This window comes from Triticum aestivum, chromosome 1A, assembly GCF_018294505.1.
Source record: "Triticum aestivum cultivar Chinese Spring chromosome 1A, IWGSC CS RefSeq v2.1, whole genome shotgun sequence".
Taxonomy (NCBI): domain Eukaryota; kingdom Viridiplantae; phylum Streptophyta; class Magnoliopsida; order Poales; family Poaceae; genus Triticum; species Triticum aestivum.
In genome coordinates, this window is record NC_057794.1 from 488,228,596 (window position 1) to 488,243,204 (window position 14,609).

The 14,609-nt window shown below is 43.4% G+C and overlaps 1 protein-coding gene across 1 annotated transcript; it reads right to left on the minus strand.

Annotated features, from left to right (window-relative positions):
* Positions 1-11,115: 11,115 nt before the first annotated feature.
* Positions 11,116-11,636, minus strand: LOC123154113 (uncharacterized). Its single transcript, XM_044572933.1, has one exon. It carries the CDS (start codon positions 11,565-11,567, stop codon positions 11,373-11,375), a length of 195 nt encoding a protein of 64 aa, XP_044428868.1. The 5' UTR covers positions 11,568-11,636; the 3' UTR covers positions 11,116-11,372.
* Between the last annotated feature and the right edge of the window lie 2,973 nt (positions 11,637-14,609).

Consider the following 14,609-nt stretch of genomic DNA (forward strand, 5'->3'; position numbering starts at 1 on the left):
CCGGATAATACAGTTATAGCATGAATAAAAGACTATTATCATGAACAAAGAAATATAATAATAACACTTTTATTATTGCCTCTGGGGCATATTTCCAATAGTCTCCCACTTGCACTAGAGTCAATAATCTAGTTCACATCACCATGTGATTAACACTGACAGGTCACATCACCATGTGACCAACATCCAAAGAGTTTACTAGTGTCACTAAACTAGTTCACATCATCATGTGATCAAGACTCAATGAGATCTGGGGTTTGGTCATGTTCTGCTTGTGAGAGAGGTTTTAGTCAACGGGTCCGAACCTTTCAGATCCGTGTGTGCTTTACAAATCTCTATGTCATCTCCTAGATGCAGCTACCACGCTCTATTTGGAGCTATTCCAAACAACTGTTCTACTTGGAGCTATTCTAAATTATTGCTCCATTATATGTATCCGGTCTCTCTACTCAGAGCTATCCGGATAGGTGTCAAGCTTGCATCGTCGTAACCTTTACGATGAACTCTTTTACCACCTCCATAATCGAGAAAATTCCTTAGTCCACTAGTTACTAAGGATAACTTTGACCGCTGTCCTATGATCCATTCATGGATCACTCTTGTACCCCTTGACTGACTCATGGCAAGGCACACTTTCGGTGCGGCACACAACATAGCATACTGTAGAGCCTACGTCTAAAGCATAAGGGACGACCTTCGTCCTTTCTCTCTATTCTGCCGTGGTCGAGCTTTAAGTCTTAACTTCGTACCTTACAACTCAGGCAAGAACTCCTTCTTTGACTGGTCCATCTTGAACACCTTCAAGATCATGTCAAGGTATGTGCTCATTTGAAAGTATTATTAAGCATTTTGATCTATCCTTATAGATCTTGATGCTCAATGTTCAAGTAGCTTAATCCAGGTTTTCTATTGAAAAACACCTTTCAAATAACCCTATATGCTTTCTAGAAATTCTACATCATCTCTGATCATCAATATGTCAACAACATATACTCATCAGAAATTCTATAGTGCTCCCACTCACTTCTTTGGAAATACAAGTTTCTCATAAACTTTGTATAAATCCAAAATCTTTGATCATCTCATCAAAGCGTACATTCCAACTCCGAGATGCTTACTCCAGTCCTTCGAAGGATCGCTGGAGCTAGCATACCTTTTAGCATCCTTAGGATCGACAAAACTTTTCTGATTGTATTGCATACAACCTTTCCTTACGAAAACTAGTAAGGAAACTTGTCTTGACATCCATCTGCCAGATTTCATAAATGCAGCTAATGCTAACATGATTCCGACGGACTTTAAGCATCGCTACGAGTGAGAAAATCTCATCGTAATCAACTCCTTGAACTTGTCGGAGAACACTTCGCCACAAGTCGAGCTTCATAGATGGTGACATTACCATCCACGTCCGTCTTCTTCTTAAAAGATCCATTTATCTCAATGGATTGCCGATCATTGGGCAAGTCCATCAAAGTCCATGCTTTGTTCTGATATATGGATACTATCTCGGATTTCATGGCTTCTAACCATTTGTCGGAATTCGGGCCCACCATCGCTTCTCCATAGCTCGTAGGTTCATTGTTGTCTAGCAACATGACTTCCAAGACAGGATTACCGTATCACTCTGAAGTAGTACGTATCCTTGTCACCCTACGAGGTACGGCAGTGATTTGATCCGAAACTTTATGATCAATATCATAAGCTTCCACTTCAATTGGTGTAGGTGCCACGGGAACAACTTCCTGTGCCCTGCTACACACTGGTTGAAGTGATGGTTCAATAACCTCATCAAGTCTCCACCATCCTCCCACTCAACTCTTTCGAGAGAAACCTTTCCTCGAGAAAGGACCCGATTCTAGAAACAATTCATATTGCTTTCGAATCTGAATTAGGAGGTATACCCAACTGTTTTGGGTGTCCTATGAAGATGTATTTTATCCGCTTTGGGTTCGAGCTTATCAATCCTGAAACTTTTTCACATAAGCGTCACAGCCCCAAACTTTTAAGAAACGACAACTTAGGTTTCTCTAAACCGTAATTCACACGGTGTCATCTCAACGGAATTACGTGGTGCCCTATTTAAAGTGAATGTGGTTGTCTCTAATGCCTAACCCATGAACGATAGTGGTAATTCGATAAGAGACATCATGGTACGCACCATATCCAATAGGGTGCAACTATGATGTTCGGACACACCATCACATTATGGTGTTCCAGGCGGTATTAATTGCGAAACAATTTCCACAATGTCTTAATTGTGTGCCAAAACTCGTAACTCAGATATTCATCTCTATGATCATATCATAGACATTTTATCCTCTTGTCACAATGATCTGCTACTTCACTCTGAAATTTCTTGAACCATTCAATAATTCAGACTTGTGTTTCATCAAGTAAATATACTCAACATTTACTCGAATCATCTGTGAAGTAAGAACATAATGATATTCACTGCATGCCTCAGCACTCATTCGACTGCACACATCAAAATGTGTTGCTTCCAACAAGTTGCTATCTTGTTCCATCTTATTGAAACCGAGGCTTTTCAGTCATCTTGCCTATGTGGTATGATTTGCATATCTCAAGTGATTCAAAATCAAGTGAGTCCGAACGGTCCATTTGCATGGAGTTTCTTCATGCATATACACCAATAGACATGGTTCGCATGTCTCAAACTTTTCAAAACGAGTGAGTCCAAAGATCCATCAACATGGAGCTTCTTCATGCGTTTTATACCAATATGACTTACACAGCAGTGCCACAAGTAAGTGGTACTATCATTACTATCTTATATCTTTTGGCATGAAAATGTGTATCACTACGATCAAGATTCAATAAACCATTCATTTTAGGTGTAAGACCATTGAAGGTATTATTCAAATAAACAGAGTAACCATTATTATCCTTAAACGAATAACCGTATTGCGATAGACATAATCCAATCATGTCTATGCTCAACGCAAACACCAATCTCGGTGGTAGAGGGAGCATGCGATGCTTGATCATATCAACCTTGGAAACACTTCCAACATATATCGTCAGCTCACCTTTAGCTAGTCTCCGTTTTTTCCGTAGCTTTTATTTCGAGTTACTAACACTTAGCAACCGAATCGGTATCTTATACCCTGGTGCTACTAGGAGTACTAGTAAAGTACACATTAACATAATGTATATCCAATATACTTCTATCGACCTTGCCAGCCTTCTCATCTACCAAGTATCTAGGGTAATTCTACTCTAGTGACTGTTCCCCTTATTACAGAAGCACTTAGTCTCGGGTTTGGGTTCAACCTTGGGTTTCTTCACTGGAGCAGCAGCTGATTTGCCGTTTCATGAAGTATCCCTTCTTGACCTTGCCCTTCTTGAAACTAGTGGTTTCACTAACCATCAACAATTGATGCTCCTTCTTGATTTCTACTTTCGCGGTGTCAAACATCGTGAATACCTCAAGGATCATCATATCCATCCCTGATATGTTATAGTTCATCACGAAGCTCTAGCAGCTTGGTGGCAATGACTTTGGGGAAACATCACTATCTCATCTGGAAGATCAACTCCCACTCGATTCAAGTGATTGTTGCACTCAGACAATCTGAGCACAAGCTCAACGATTGAGCTTTTCTCCCTTAGTTTGCAGGCTAAGAAAATCGTCGGAGGTCTTATACCCCTTGACGTGGGCACGAGCCTGAAATCCTAATTTCAGCCCTCGAAACATCTCATATGTTCCGCGACGTTTCGAAAACGTCTTTGGTGCCTCTACTTAAACCATTTAACTGAACTATCACGTAGTTATCAAAACGTGTATGTCCGATGTTCGCAACATCGACAAACGACGTTGGGGTTCAGCACACTGAGCGGTGCATTAAGGACATAAGCTTTCTACTGATCGCATAATCGCTACTATCAACTTCCAACTATAATTTTCTCTAGGAACATATCTAAACAGTAGAACTATAGCGCGAGCTACGACATAATTTGCAAAGGGTCTTTTGACTATGTTCAGGATAATTAAGTTCATCTTATGAACTCCCACTCAGATAGACATCCCTCTGGTCATCTAAGTGATCACATGATCCGAGTCAACTAGGCCGTGTCCGATCATCACGTGAGACGGACTAGTCATCATCGGTGAACAACTTCATGTTGATCGTATCTACTATACGACTCATGCTCGACCTTTCGGTCTCCGTGTTCCGAGGCCATGTCTGCACATGCTAGGCTCGTCAAGTTAACCCTAAGTGTTTTCGCTGTGTAAAACTGTCTTACACCCGTTGTATGTGAACGTAAGAATCCATCACACCCGATCATCACGTGGTGCTTAGAAGCGACGAACTGTAGCAACGGTGCACAGTTAGGGGAGAACACTTCTTGAAATTTTGTAAGGGATCATCTTATTTACTACCGTCGTCCTAAGTAAACAAGATGCATAAACATGATAAACATCACATGCAATCAAATAGTGACATGATATGGCCAATATCATTTTGCTCCTTTTGATCTTCATCTTCGGGGCTCCATGATCATCTTGTCACCGGCATGACACCATGATCTCCATCATCATGATCTCCATCATCGTGTCTTCATGAAGTTGTCACGCCAACGACTACTTCTACTTCTATGACTAACGCGTTTAGCAATAAAGTAAAGTAGTTTACATGGCGTTCTTCAATGACACGCAGGTCATACAATAAATAAAGACAACTCCTATGGCTCCTGCCGGTTGTCATACTCATCGACATGCAAGTCGTGAATCCTATTACAAGAACATGATCAATCTCATACATCACATATCATTCATCACATTCTTCTTGGCCATATCACATCACATAGCATACCCTGCAAAAACAAGTTAGACGTCCTCTAATTGTTGTTGCATGTTTTACGTGGCTGCTATGGGTTTCTAGCAAGAACGTTTCTTACCTACGCAAAACCACAACATGATATGCCAATTGCTATTTACCCTTCATAAGGACCCTTTTCATCGAATCCGTTCCGACTAAAGTGGGAGAGACTGGCACCCGCTAGCCACCTTATGCACCAAGTGCATGTCAATCGGTGGAACCTGTCTCACGTAAGAGTACGTGTAAGGTCGGTCCGGGCCGCTTCATCCCACAATACCGTCGAAACAAGATTGGACTAGTAACGGTAAGCATATTGAACAACATCAACGCCCACAACTACTTTGTGTTCTACTCGTGCAAAGAATCTACGCAATAGACCTAGCTCATGATGCCACTGTTGGGGAACGTAGCAGAAATTCAAAATTTTCCTACGCGTCACCAAGATCTATCTATGGAGAAACCAGCTACGAGTAGAAGGAGAGTGCATCTACATACCCTTGTAGATCGCTAAGCGGAAGCGTTCAAGTGAACGGGGTTGATGGAGTCATACTCGTCGTGATTCAGATCACCGATGATCCTAGTGCCGAACGGACGGCACCTCCGCGTTCAACACACGTACAGCCCGGTGACGTCTCCCACGCCTTGATCCAGCAAGGAGAGAGGGAGAGGTTGAGGAAGACTCCATCCAACAGCAGCATAACGGCGTGGTGGTGATGGAGGAGCGTGGCAATCCAGCAGGGCTTCGCCAAGCACCATGGGAGAGGAGGAGGAGGAGAGGCAGGGCTGCACCAACGAGAGATCAAATCACGTATTATGGGCAGCCCTATGCCTCACTATTTATAGGGGGAGAGGGGGCTGCGCCCCCCTCTAGGGTTTCCCACCCCTAAGGGGTGCGGCCAGCCCTAGATGGCAAAGGGGGCGGCGGCCAGGAGGGGGAGAGAGGGGAGGCGCCCACTAGGTGGGCCTTAAGGCCCATCTGGACTAGGGTTTGCCCCCTCCCACTCTCCCTTGCGCCTAGGCCCCTTGTGGGGGGCGCACCAGCCCACCTAGGGGCTGGTCCCCTCCCACACATGGCCCACGCAGCCTTCTGGGGCAGGTGGCCCCACTTGGTGGACCCCCGGGACCCTCCCGGTGGTCCCGGTACAATACCGATATCGCCCGAAACTTTTCCGGTGACCAAAACAGGACTTCCCATATATAAATCTTTACCTCCGGACCATTCCGGAACTCCTCGTGACGTCCGGGATCTCATCCGGGACTCCAAACAACATTCGGTAACCACATACAAGCTTCCTTTATAACCCTAGCGTCATCGAACCTTAAGTGTGTAGACCCTACGGGTTCGGGAGACATGCAGACATGACCGAGACGTTCTCCGGTCAATAAACAACAGCGGGATCTGGATACCCATGTTGGCTCCCACATGTTCCACGATGATCTCATCGGATGAACCACGATGTCAAGGACTCAATCGATCCCGTATATAATTCCCTTTGTCTAGCGGTATTTTACTTGCCCGAGATTCGATCGTCGGTATGCTGATACCTTGTTCAATCTCGTTACCGGCAAGTCTCTTTACTCGTTCCGTAACACATCATCCCGTGATCAACCCCTTGGTCACATTGTGCACATTATGATTATGTCCTACCGAGTGGGCCCAGAGATACCTCTCCGTTTACACGGAGTGACAAATCCCAGTCTCGATTCGTGCCAACCCAACAGACACTTTCGGAGATACCTGTAATGCACCTTTATAGCCACCCAGTTACGTTGTGACGTTTGGTACACCCAAAGCATTCCTACGGTATCCGGAAGTTGCACAATCTCATGGTCTAAGGAAAAGATACTTGACATTAGAAAAGCTTTAGCATACGAACTACACGATCTTTGTGCTAGGCTTAGGATTGGGTCTTGTCCATCACATCATTCTCCTAATGATGTGATCCCATTATCAACGACATCCAATGTCCATAGCCAGGAAACCATGACTATCTGTTGATCACAACGAGCTAGTCAACTAGAGGCTCACTAGGGACATATTGTGGTCTATGTATTCACACGTGTATTACGATTTCCGGATAATACAGTTATAGCATGAATAAAAGACTATTATCATGAACAAAGAAATATAATAATAACACTTTTATTATTGCCTCTAGGGCATATTTCCAACAATACCACCCTCTCATGGGGCTCGGGGGTGGGGATGAGCTGTCCCTCATCTGGGAGCCGGTGCGCGATGTCGTCGTGGAGGTATCCGGCTCTCCTCAGTTTCTTGATGTCTCCCTCCGTGACGGAGGAGACCATCCACTTGCCTCCCACTCCGGACATGGTTGGAGAAGGTTGAGATGGAAGTGAGGACTTGGGCGCTAGAGCTCGAGTATGCGGGAGTGGATGAGTAGAGGAGGAAGAAGGCATGGATAGAAAGGTGAATCCTTGTCCCTTTATATGGGCGGACAAAATTAAACGTCCCCACTTGCCTAGTAAAACTCGCTTATCCCTCAAGCGCCTTAATTGATGGCGCGGTTGGGTTACCCATGCCTGTATTGATGAGAATCCCGTAATAAGGGGACACGATCTCAGCTTTGACAAGACGTGTCGAAAAACTGCCTCACGTTATGTGCGGGGCTGGTTAAAAGAAACGGTTCGAATAATCACCGGGCCATGACATAACGTCATGCTATCAAAACAAGCCAGCAAATTAGATCTGCGAAAAAACATTATTCTCTCTACGGTGAAATGTGGGACTTATTTTGCAGGATCGGACACTATCCTCGTATTCAACTTCTTCTGTAATGTATTCGGAGAAGGAACCCGCCTTGCAATGTCGAAGACAACTGCGCGCCGGACTCATCGTCATTGAAGCCTGGTTCAGGGGCTACTGTGGGAGTCCGGGATTAGGGGGTCTCCGGACAGCCGGACTATCTCCATTGGCCGGACTGTTAGACTATGAAGATACAAGATTGAAGACTTCATCTTGTGTCCATATGGGACTCTACTGGGCGTGGAAGACAAGCTAGGAAATACGTATATGGATATCTCCTCCTTTGTAACCGACCTTGTGTAACCCTAACCCTCTACAGTGTCTATATAAACTGGAGGGTTTTAGTCCGTAGGACAACAATCACAACATACAATCATATCGTAGGCTAGCTTATAGGGTTAGGCTCTCTAATCTCGTGGTAGATCTACTCTTGTAACACGCATATCTTCAATATTAATCAAGCAGTGCATAGGGTTTTACCTCCATCAAGAGGGCCCGAACCTGGGTAAAACTTCGTGTCCCTTGCCTCCTGTTACCATCCGGCCTAGACACACAGTTCGGGACCCCCTACCCGAGATCCGCCGGTTTTGACACTGACATGGACCCTCCCGGTGGACCCCCGAAACCCTTTCGGTGGTCCCGGTACAATACCGATAAACCCCCAAACACTTCCGGCGACCGAATAAGGACTTCCCATATATAAATCTTTGTCTCCGGACCATTTAGGAACTCCTCGTTACGTCCAGGATCTCATCCGGGACTCCTAACAACATTCGGTAACCACGTACAAACTTTCCCTATAACCCTAGCGTCATCGAACCTTAAGTGTGTAGACCCTACGGGTTCGGGAATCATGCAGACATGACCGAGAAATCTCTCCAGCTAATAACCAACAGCGGGATCTGGATACCCATGTTGGCTCCCACACGTTCCATGATGATCTCATCGGATGAACCACGATGTCGAGGATTCAATCAATCCCGTATACAGTTCCCTTTGTCTACCGGTATAACACTTGCCTGAGATTCGATCATCGGTATACCGATACCTTGTTCAATCTCATTACGGCAAGTCTCTTTACTCGTTCCGTAACACATCATCCCGTGACCAACCCCTTAGTCACATTGAGCTCATTACAATGATGTCTTACCGAGTGGGCCCAGAGATACCTCTCCGTCATACGGAGTGACAAATCCCAGTCTCGATTCGTGCCAACCCAACAGATACTTACGGAGATACCTGTAGTGCACCTTTATAGCCACCCAGTTACGTTGTGACGTTTGGCACACCCAAAGCATTCCTACGGTATCCGGGAGTTGCACAATCTCATGGTCTAAGGAAAAGATACTTGACATTAGAAAAGCTTTAGCAGACGAACTACATGATCTTGTGCTATGCTTAGGATTGGGTCTTATCCATTACATCATTCTCCTAATGATGTGATCCCATTAACAACGACATCCAATGTCCATGGTCAGGAAATCGTAACCATCTATTGATCAACGAGCTAGTCAACTAGAGGCTCACTAGGGACATGTTGTGGTCTATGTATTCACACATGTATTACGATTTCTGGATAACATAATTATAGCATGAACAATAGACAATTATCATGAACAAGGAAATATAATAATAACCATTTTATTATTGCCTCTAGGGCATATTTCCAACAAAATCAAGGTCGCTTTCGTGCAATAGTCGATAGGGATCTTAGTGCTTGTGCTCATGAACCAAGCATGAACTTTCTACCAAATGGTTGGTCCCTTTTGCTCCGTGCCATGAACAAATCAACACTAGTGGCCAACCAAGAACCACACAACAATTCATTATCCCTCAAGTTGAAACTTTCTCCCCTACCATTCTTCTTTGGGTCGGCACCGGCCTCCATCTCAAGGTCCGGCTGCTGGGATGGAGACCGTTCGAAGCTTCGTCCCCATCGTATTCTCCAAGAATTGTGTTTGCACACAAACACGTCACTTTGTACCCTCGACGTCGGGGGTGATGCACTGCAGGTCATGTCAAAGGAGACCCGACAGGAAGCACGATATGCAAGCAATCTGACGGACGCTTTTGTAGAGCTGAAACCCCTCACGCCTGGGAGGGACCCCGTTAGGACATGTGGCGGCTATGGGCTGCACTATGTCGACCTGATCGCCCGTAGGGCCTCAAGTTTCGTCGCCCTGCAACGAAAAGAACGAACGAAGAACGAGGAAGAAGAAAATGAAGGTAAGGGAGAAAAGGTAAAAGTGATCTATTAATTTGTCGATTGTGTGTTGTTCAACCATCCATTACCTTTCATCTATTTATGAGGCGGCTGAACTTCCCATACGAAAAAATAACTCCAAATCCCGTCCAAAACCTTCCAAAATTAATCTAACTCGGATTTAGATAGGTCTGTGATAGCAGTTTGGTTTTTGATACCCACAGGCTGCATACCACCACAGATGAAGATGCACCCAAAAGAATATTTATCTGTTTCAATGAGCCGGGCAACTTTCATGTTGAACGCTATTCGATTCGAGGCCATCTTGAGGGCTGAATCGCTCGTGCAAACTAGGTGATAACTTGCCCTACCCATGAGATATTGGTTATATGGGTGTTTGGTGCCGCGGGCCTCTTTTTACTCACGATCGGGCCACACTGCATTGGCTCTAACTTTTGCATAAGATCTCGGATTGAGATAATTCAAACATCAAAATCAATCACCTCGACGAGATGAAGACATTCCATGTAGAACACTTTTTTCATCTGAGAACTTCTTGGAGGCGTAATTAGTCAAACAGTACTCCCAATGCCAAATTTTAGCACTTCGAGTACATCTTCATCCCCAAACATCGAGGTTGTTTATTTTGACCATACGGAGATTTTTCATATTGGACACTATTTTGTTTAAGGTCATCTTAATTACGTTTTCTGGCATGCCAAAAACTTGTGTCAACACGCCCATATAAAAATAGATGATCTCACGTCATAGCTCTTGATCTCAAGTCGCCGCCACCATCATAAGAGACAAGTGAAGAGCATTGATAGTCGTCGCCACCGTCCCCAGTAAGGTGATGTCCTTCCTCTTCGCTGATGGCATCCAAAGCTGCATAAATATGAGCATTTCAAGAGATAAACAGTCGAGTGCCAAGGAATGACCCAATCGATGGTCAACTTGTAAGATGTTAGGGGTTTATCATTTTCTTTTATCTGAAAGAAGGATTAAAAGGGGGCTGGCATTATTTAACAAGATGTCTTTTAAATTAAGAATTATCACTTTTTTTAAAAAATTTTAAGAATTATCACCCTTTTTCTTGAATCATACTGATGAATTTTTGAATCGAGGGACATGTAAATCACTAAGTGATCGATTCTTTCTATCGAGAAACCATGTGCCTGCTTGGAAGAGGGATACTTTTTTAGAATACCAAAACTTTACAAAGAAACACCATTATTTAGAAAAGCCCTAAATGGAGCTTCTCATTTGATACTTGCACTTTAATTCTTCCAACAAACTAAGAGAGATAATTGAAAGATTAAGTACTCCACAAGCACACCCTGATGCATGTATATGCCCAAAGTTTGTACATCTATCACATGGGACTTCCTTTCGTTCCCACTCAAGCAAAGTTACAGTATAGTGGATCAAACAGATGGTCAGTACATATTAAACTGAGAGACCATCTGCTAAAATCCTCAAAAGGAAAACAACTAGTAACTACCCCACTTTGTCACACGCACCATATATTACTCCCTCCGTCCGGCGGGAGTACTAAGTTTCTTGTTCAGTTGTAGCTTGTTTCCCTTCTGAAGCTGTTACGATTTGCTTGCTTCGAGCCATCAACGGCGCCGCCGGGAGACACGAGGTTGCTCAGCGCCCTCGCTATCTGGAGCTTGACCTGCCCCCTCTTCGCCGGAGGCCGCTTCTCCTTGGCGAAGCTGCCGCTGCCGCTGCTGTTGTAGTGGTACTCGTACTCCATCGCCTTCGATCTTCTTCTTGCTCCTCCTATCTGCTTCTTTTTTGATGTGTATTGTGTGCCGTTGCCGAAGCCAAGTGCTCACTTGAGGAAGGATGAGGGTGCACGAAGGTATTTATAGGAGAATGAATGTTGCCTGCATCAGTTGGCTATACGTGTGTGCATCTTATTGTTTGTGTATCATTATATTCGGTTCTATCTTCAGGAATAAAGTGGATAAAGATTCAGATACTTGCACCTTGGCTTTTCTGCCACCTGAAAGGTGCACGCATACTGCATATATTCTTGGTTATCTGTGCTAACCAATTTTGGTCGTCCACGGTATAGTGATATAGAGAGCAAAATACAGCGTTGCTTATGAAGACACTTTGATGGATTTCAGAGCACACCTCTCATTTCAACACTCAAGAGGCCAAAACACAGCTTGCCTTCTCCGGATATTTCTATGGAACTTGAGAGCACACCTCTCATTTTACCACTCAGAGGCCAGAAGACGATAATGAACTACACAAGGTCAGCTAGCATTTCAGTTGAAGCCCTAATCTTTTGCGGAAGAAATAGGGGTGAATTTTGGAGGTTTATGAAAGGAAAATAGAGGTTTACATGGAGTTGCCTATTTATCTCCTTCATGGAGTTTCTTCTGTTACCAAGTTGCTATTCACTAATAAAAAGGTTTACGCTAGGCCCCTAACCAGCTGCTTCACTCGTGGATAAGTTGCGAGAGGGATTTTTCTACCATGCATCGGATATACCGTTTATGTATCCACCGTTTGTCGTTGGTTTGAGATTCGTACTATGTTTTTTGGTTTTTTGATAAAAATTGTCTTGTTCCATAGTATTACATGATGTTTCGCCAGTTCTTTTTTCTTGTTTCAAACTATACCATAGGTGCACGATGAAATATTATGATACACTTGAAACAAGAAATTATATTAAGTGTATCAATAATTTTGTCAATGTGGACAGGAGAAAACGAGAAAAAATCCCTTTTGGGGGACCCGAGAACATTTCTTAATATCTTTGCGCACTGAACGTGCTAGCTGCTTTTCAGTTTTTACCAGTTCAGTCGAAATATCGCCTACTATCGTACCAATACTGTGTCCATCCCCCGCAAAAAAAAGGGATAATGTATTATCCAATAAGCTCTAGAAAAAGAAGCCAATTCCATATGATCCGTTACAGTGGATAGTGGACACAAGCCACAGTCTACACGTGAAGAACGCTTACTAGTGGATATTAGTGTGACCAAAATTCCAGAATTTTCAGGTGCCAAAAGTGTATCCTTTTTCTTTCCCTTGAGAATATGCATTTGCCGACCTGCTCGGCTGATATCCCGTTTTATCCCTACATTATTAAAATGTGAATGTATTCCTTTTGACAGGTATTCCATTTTAGCATCAAGGCAGGGAAAAAAAGAACCCTTACAGGCTTCTTGGTTCAAGCAGCAAATTCATATATGATTTTTCCCTTTTTGGTGAAAAGTAGTATAAGGTTGCAGTCAGCTAACAAGAGTTGTGATACACAATCACTATATCAATACTTCAAAATTTTCAAAGAAATATGGAGGTATTAATTAAGATGGACCTTTGAAAAGATCAGGTTCTATACTTGTCCTGAGAGAAATGGAAAAACTAATTTTAAAAGAAATAGAAAAGAAGAAATACCACCGGCCTCTGCATCAGAGTGGTGCATACTGCAGCCATATAATGGTTTTGAAATTTTCTACTTTTCCCCCTTGTTTACATCTTTTTAAAGGAACACAGAACCTTGCGTCCTAGGTATGTACACAATCATTCTTTTATACAACCATTCTCTATTTACAGCTTATAGATGGCAATACTTTATCTTTTTCGTTACCCTAATCCATATTAAAGTTCAGCTTCATATTATCCCAAGAGAGGTACTATAAATTACTCCCTCCGTTTTAAAATAAGTGAACTAAAACCACGACACCTATTTTGGAACAGAGGGAGTAACAAATATCATCTTCTTTGATTGGAATCATGCAGATTTTATTTAGTACTTGAACCGACCCATTTTTTTTTGGAAAAGGGGTGATTCCCCAGCCTCTGCATCAGAAAGATGCATACGGCCATCTTATTAACCAAATAAAGTAGTGTCAACATGGTTCCAAAGGTCTCCACAAATAATAAAAAAGCACAGACAGCTCACACAGAGCCAATAGGGGCTAGAAACACCAACTAGCCGAGAAAAGACGCCACAACCGGCTGGCTAAAAAAATAGATAGGAAATCTAAATGCCTATCCTATTACATGACCGCCATCCAAACCGGTTGAAAATATCCCGAGCTACCATCTCTCAGCGGAAAGACCCAGTAACCAAATGCTCCCTGGCCTCCGTCTGGGTGAGTAGCGACCACAAACGGATCAGTGCCGTAGTTCGGAATATGACCTGCAAAAAATGTATACATGATATTCTGTTAAAAACCAAATCATTTCTGCAAGTCCAGATAGTCCACAGCAAAGCACAAACTCCAACCCGAATATGTCTCGCTAAGTTAGGCTCAATCCCATTAAGCCATGTCCCAAATAACGCATGAACAGAATTCGGTGGATTGATACTAAAAGCAATGTGGACCGTCTGCCAAAGTTCCTTGGCTAACGGGCAATCAAAAAAGAGATGTTTGATAGTCTCATCCCGATCACAGAAACTACACCTAGTAGGTCCTGTCCAATTACGCTTTATGAGGTTGTCCTTAGTTAAAATAACTTGTTTATGAACAAATCACATAAACACTTTTATTTTCAAAGGAACTTTGACATCCCAAACATGCTTGGACGTAGGAATGGAGTTTGAATTAATAACATCAATATACATTGATTTAACCGTAAATACTCCAGACTTAGTCAGTTTCCAGCGTAATTCATCGGGTTGTTGTGAAAGCTGGACTTCCATCAGTCTCCTAACTAGATGGAGCCATTCTTCCCAACGATTGCCCGCTAGCGTTCGTCGGAACTGAATATTAAGGGGGATAGATTGAAAGACCGATGCAACGAACACCTCACGTCGTTGAGCAATACAGTA

Bases quoted from the DNA above. Each gene is read 5' to 3' on its own strand.
- LOC123154113 (XM_044572933.1), bottom strand. From the start codon at position 11,567: ATGGAGTACGAGTACCACTACAACAGCAGCGGCAGCGGCAGCTTCGCC.